We start from the raw sequence: 4,577 nt of genomic DNA, 5'->3' as shown, positions 1-4,577 counted from the left end.
TGCAGATGGTGGGCCCCGAGACGTTCATGGGAGACGTGGTTTTTCCGTACCGCGTAGAGGACCTTCCACAAAGCGGTCAAGTGCCAACAGGTCGGATAAAAGGGTCGTTAACCTATGTCGAGGGTTACTTGGTCCTCATTGGAGGGATCTCGTCAGATGGTCTGGAGCAATGCGATATACATGTATTCGATCTCACGGAATCGGTATGGCTGAAGCTGAACTTGCCCACCAACCCCTCTGAGAAAGGTCTCCCCATTGTAACTCAAAACGGTAAGTGCTTCGGTAAACGACAGGGACACACTGCCGTTAGGCACGGCCACAGCATCTACCTCATTGGCGGCTGCAACACGGAGGCCAAGGACTACTTCTGCTACGACGACTTGTGGCAGCTGACGTTCACCTTCGACAAGCAAAAGTTGGTTTCCATTCGGATCCAAGACCGCAAACAGCACCCCCTTAATACTGGCATGCAACAGGTATCGGCAGTACTCATGAAAAAGCAAGGGTTGAACCACCTCCCAGTGCTGGTGCAGGCGACCGGCACCGGAAGAGGGATCGAGCCCAGTGAGGAGGGCGTACCGTACTACCTGAAAACCGTGGTAGGGCGCAACCTTCCTCTGTGTGCGGACGCCTGCTCAGGTCATGGCTGGTGCGACAAAGGCTATTGCCGGTGTGAGGCGGGGTTCCAAGGTCATGATTGCGGCCTTGTTGCGACTGCCGGCCTCGGGAACGAAGCCGCTGGCGTCTGCAACTACCAGGGACTCATGGCACCTACAGGACGATGCCACTGCTTCCATGGATACAGAGGGCAATTCTGCCAGTACGGCTGGGCGATGTGTCCTGGCGACTGCTCTGGTCATGGAACATGCACTCACCAGGCTCGGTGTGACTGCAGCCATGGATGGGAGGGCCTCGACTGCTCGGTGCGCGCTCGCTGTCCACTGGAGTGCTGCAACCACGGAGAGTGTTCCACTGAAGGGAAATGCGACTGCTTTGAAGGGTTTTTCGGTATGTCGTGTGCTATATCGCTCACCGATCGCATGGGCCTCCAAACAGCCGCCCAGGAAGCGGTGGACAGACTCATCCAGTTGGCTGCCGCCAAGGACAAAGAGTCTGCGGAACACGAGACGGTGAGGGGTGCAGGTGGGCGCCACGCAGTTGGCCGTAGAACTGCAGGCTGCAGTTGTTGGCGAACTGTCGCCTGTGGACCAGGCGTCCAGGGAAAAGAAAATATCAGATGCCCGAATGATGAGCGACGAACTCAGTCAGGAGGCTGACATTATTCGCGACCAGTCAGCTCAGCTACTATTTAAGGTGCAGAGGGACGAGAACGTCCCGAAGTTCTTCGACAACCAGAACTGTCAGATTTCGCTGAAGCCGCTGATAAAACTGCCTGGGTGAGCGAAAAACGCGCCACCAATTCAGCGACTCTGAAGCGGCAGATGCCGCCACGCTGTACAAACGGCAGCTTCTGTTCTCAGACATGACAAGCAGAGAGCAACTGAACATTCCTGACGAAACGTTCTGGGCAGAGCAGGCGCGTTTGGGAGGGTACGTGCCTCCTGCAGGCCGCACGGAGCAAGGCCAGCTGGTGGACGACCAAGCCAGCCCTTCTAGGTTGCAGCAAACGCCCCCGAGTTCTCTGTTATCAGTGCTCGCGTTGTGGCTGTGCATGCTGGCCACCGGCGTCACTTGGCTGATCCAGTCACACAAGAGTCGCGGAGATGCCCTCATCCGCGACCAGGAGATGACTGTGTACATCTGACGTGTTAATGTTCGATTTGATGGATGTTGAGATCAAGCCCGCCAAGCGTACATTCTGGGTTCCAGATCCCTACGTATGGCACCTCGGATTGGACATAGGGGACCCGAAGCTAAACGCTCAACACGATGTCCTAATGAGGTTGATTCACCAGCTTGGTGAGCAGCCTTCCAACCTTAAGCTGCTGCACTCGCTGATCGAAAATCTGGCGAACCACTTCCCCACGGAGGAGGAGATGATGCGCGACCACAGCTACACCAAAGTCGAGTGCGCCACCCACTTGCACCGCATGTTCATTGCGGACCTTCGAAAACTGCACACGACTCTTATGGCGGAGGAGCAGGGGCATCGGAATAAGCATAACTTCAAGTCAATCCGAATACAGCACGACTCGCCCGCGTCGCTGTCGCCCGCACAGATACTGTTTATGAAGAACTGGTTTGTCCAGCACATTTTGATGTTGAGCTGCTTTCAGGAAGAAATAAACGGGAAGCAGTCGACCGAGGAGGCTGTCAAAACCGGAATCCACTGGATAGACACTGTGCTAGAAGAGAAGGTTGAAGGGCCGCAGACGGCACGCTTGGCGCGGCGAGTCGACGCGCGGCGGGCGCCACCCAAGCTACGATTCAAAGCCGCTGTTCTCGACGCAAGCCTGAAGAACGGACCCATCATTATGGCCTGCCTTGACTTCTGCCAATTGACAGGCAGGTACCCCGATGAGCTCTTCGACGTTCCACTGATGGACTTCATCCGCCCTCGCCGTCTGCAGTCCCTCGCTTCGCAGGAGATCCTCCGCGGCGCCTCGAACCGCTTCGAAGCCGCGGACACGTTCTCAGGGTTGATGGACGAAGCCAAATTCAGACGATACCTTCGAGAGTGCGGCTTTGAGGGCTCCCAAACGCAGACTGAGGCAAGTATCGGCGCTCTCAAGCCTGCGGGCTATTCCTGCGGAGCTGAACACTACGATGTGTGGCAGGTTCGACCTATCCAGGCCCAACGGGGAGGTGATTCCTGTGATCGTCGTGGCCTTGCTCATTCAAGTAGCGCCACTGGACCCGGCCAAGCCTTACAGCAGCTCAGAATCTTCGTTCGAGTCGATGGAGAGAGCCAGCAGCACTGCTCCTATGGTGGGTATCATGATGACCGAATGCGGAAAAGAGCTCGATATGGCTGACATGGATCACGAAGCGGCAAACCTCTTGTGTGCTGTGGGTCCCAAGGTCGTATTGACTCAGGCGTCTGAGAAAGCTGTCGAACAGGGCGATTTCGGAAGGCAGATCCGGTCCAAAGTTTGTCGTTTGAAACGACCTGAGCTTCAAAGACGCACTACCAACGTCCTATACACAGTATTGAGCAAGCCGTCAGCGGAGTCGATGACGGAGGTCAGCGCTTCCGATGAGGAAGCCAGCTGGAAGGTTTCACACGTGTTCAAAAACAACAAGATCGAGAGAGTGCATCAGCCTCAGGGTGACCTAGATATTACACCCCAATGCGAAAGTGAGGCGCTATGGCGTCCCGAAACATTGAGATTGGCGAAGCCAACGTTTGTAGCGAAACCGAAGCATCCTCTATAAGATGCAAACTGTGGGGTACCAAACAGTGGAAAAAGATTAAACAATAACACAAACTATTCAAGAGCCTTCAAGGATGATCATTGCCCATTACATCCTGCTTCTTGCTTTAACGTTCGCAGATACCGTCGACGTGTGCAAGTTCGCCTTGTCGGTATCTTGGCTGACCAATGCACAATGCCTGGACAGCTGCCGGGAGATGGTTCTCGGTAACCAGCTTGCTACCCAATTTTTTGAGCACTGCATTCTCGGTGCGTTCGACGTCGGTTTTTGACACAGATGAATATTCGGTTGACGATGACACTTCCAACCTGTGCCTGGGCAATGTCGACGTCGCGTCGAAGGACTTCGAGCAGGTCGGTGACGCGACGACCTTCGCTCAGTGCCAAGACCGCTGCCGGGCTATTCCCGACTGCGTCTGGGTGTCTGCCAGAGTCAACGGCGACTACCTCGATTGTCACATTGTAAGTTCCAGCCCATTGATTCCTTCTCACACCTCTTGCAGTTGAAACGCGAGTCGTTTTCGTCGTCACTCGGAATTGGGAGCTCCTCGTGTGACGTGGAAAGAAGTGAAGGTGCTCCTTCCTCTGCACTGCTCTGCGGTCAAAGGCAAACCATTGACTGCTTGACCTCTTCATATGGCGTTTTGGCCGGACCTGCGCAGTGTGCGCCTGGCCTAACTTCTGTCGAGGACCAGTTGTGTGAGTTGGCCAGACGCGTCAGTGAAGCCGATGACCTTAGCACGACTCCCGCCCAACAAAGCGATGATGACGTCGTTGTGGGGGCCACTGAATTTGAAACGGTCGCGCCGTTGACTGCGCCATCTGCTATCGAAGACCTACACGACAGCGGCGCTGATCTCAGCCGCGTTGTGATGCAAGCTCCCCCCACAAAGGAGTCCAGCGAGGATACCCTTCCTATTGAAGACAAGACGAGAGTCGGTCTCTCCGCTGATCCGAACGACGTTACCGGCGCCGAGCAGCCTGTGAAGAACTTGCCGGAAGAGGAGGACTTCGACTTCACTCAGCCGGACGAGAACAAGTGCGCTGATGACAACTGCTCAGACGGCTGCGGCTGTTGTCATTGCGGCTGCTGTGACTGCGACTGTGACTGCGATTGCAAGACCAGCACTGTCGCCCCAACGACACCTGCGGAGACCACTACCGCTGCTGGACCCATCACTGACGGGAGCACGATCGAGAGCACTTCTGCTCCTACCACTGCTGAACCCATCACTGACGACA

General features: G+C 55.6%; 2 protein-coding genes across 5 annotated transcripts; both read left to right on the top strand.

The window, feature by feature from the left end:
• Positions 1–26: 26 nt before the first annotated feature.
• Positions 27–1,765, top strand: KVP17_002830 (uncharacterized protein; the record flags this gene model as incomplete). Of its 3 annotated transcripts, XM_068519495.1 has the most annotated exons (3): positions 27–1,130; positions 1,159–1,397; positions 1,426–1,765. In XM_068519495.1, 3 exons carry the CDS (start codon positions 27–29, stop codon positions 1,763–1,765), a joined length of 1,683 nt encoding a protein of 560 aa, XP_068377472.1. The 3 variants fall into 3 exon arrangements, with proteins under 3 accessions (XP_068377472.1, XP_068377471.1, XP_068377470.1); XM_068519494.1 differs by lacking the exon at positions 1,426–1,765 and having other exon boundaries at positions 1,159–1,401; XM_068519493.1 differs by lacking the exons at positions 27–1,130; positions 1,159–1,397 and having other exon boundaries at positions 1,484–1,765.
• Positions 1,766–1,772: 7 nt separating this feature from the next.
• KVP17_002829 (uncharacterized protein) lies at positions 1,773–4,577 on the top strand (the record flags this gene model as incomplete). 2 transcript variants are annotated; one of them, XM_068519491.1, is made up of 5 exons in its annotated part: positions 1,785–2,638; positions 2,667–3,259; positions 3,456–3,584; positions 3,613–3,797; positions 3,839–4,577. In XM_068519491.1, coding segments are annotated over 5 exons (2,500 nt in total), but the record flags the coding sequence as incomplete, so codon positions are not given.

This window comes from the organism of the source record quoted next (assembly GCF_019968985.1).
Source record: "MAG: Porospora cf. gigantea B chromosome Unknown PgB_NODE_1892_length_4577_cov_157.128, whole genome shotgun sequence".
NCBI classification, from domain to species: Eukaryota; Apicomplexa; class Conoidasida; order Eugregarinorida; family Porosporidae; genus Porospora; species Porospora cf. gigantea B.
This window is presented reverse-complemented; position numbering and strand designations above follow the sequence as displayed.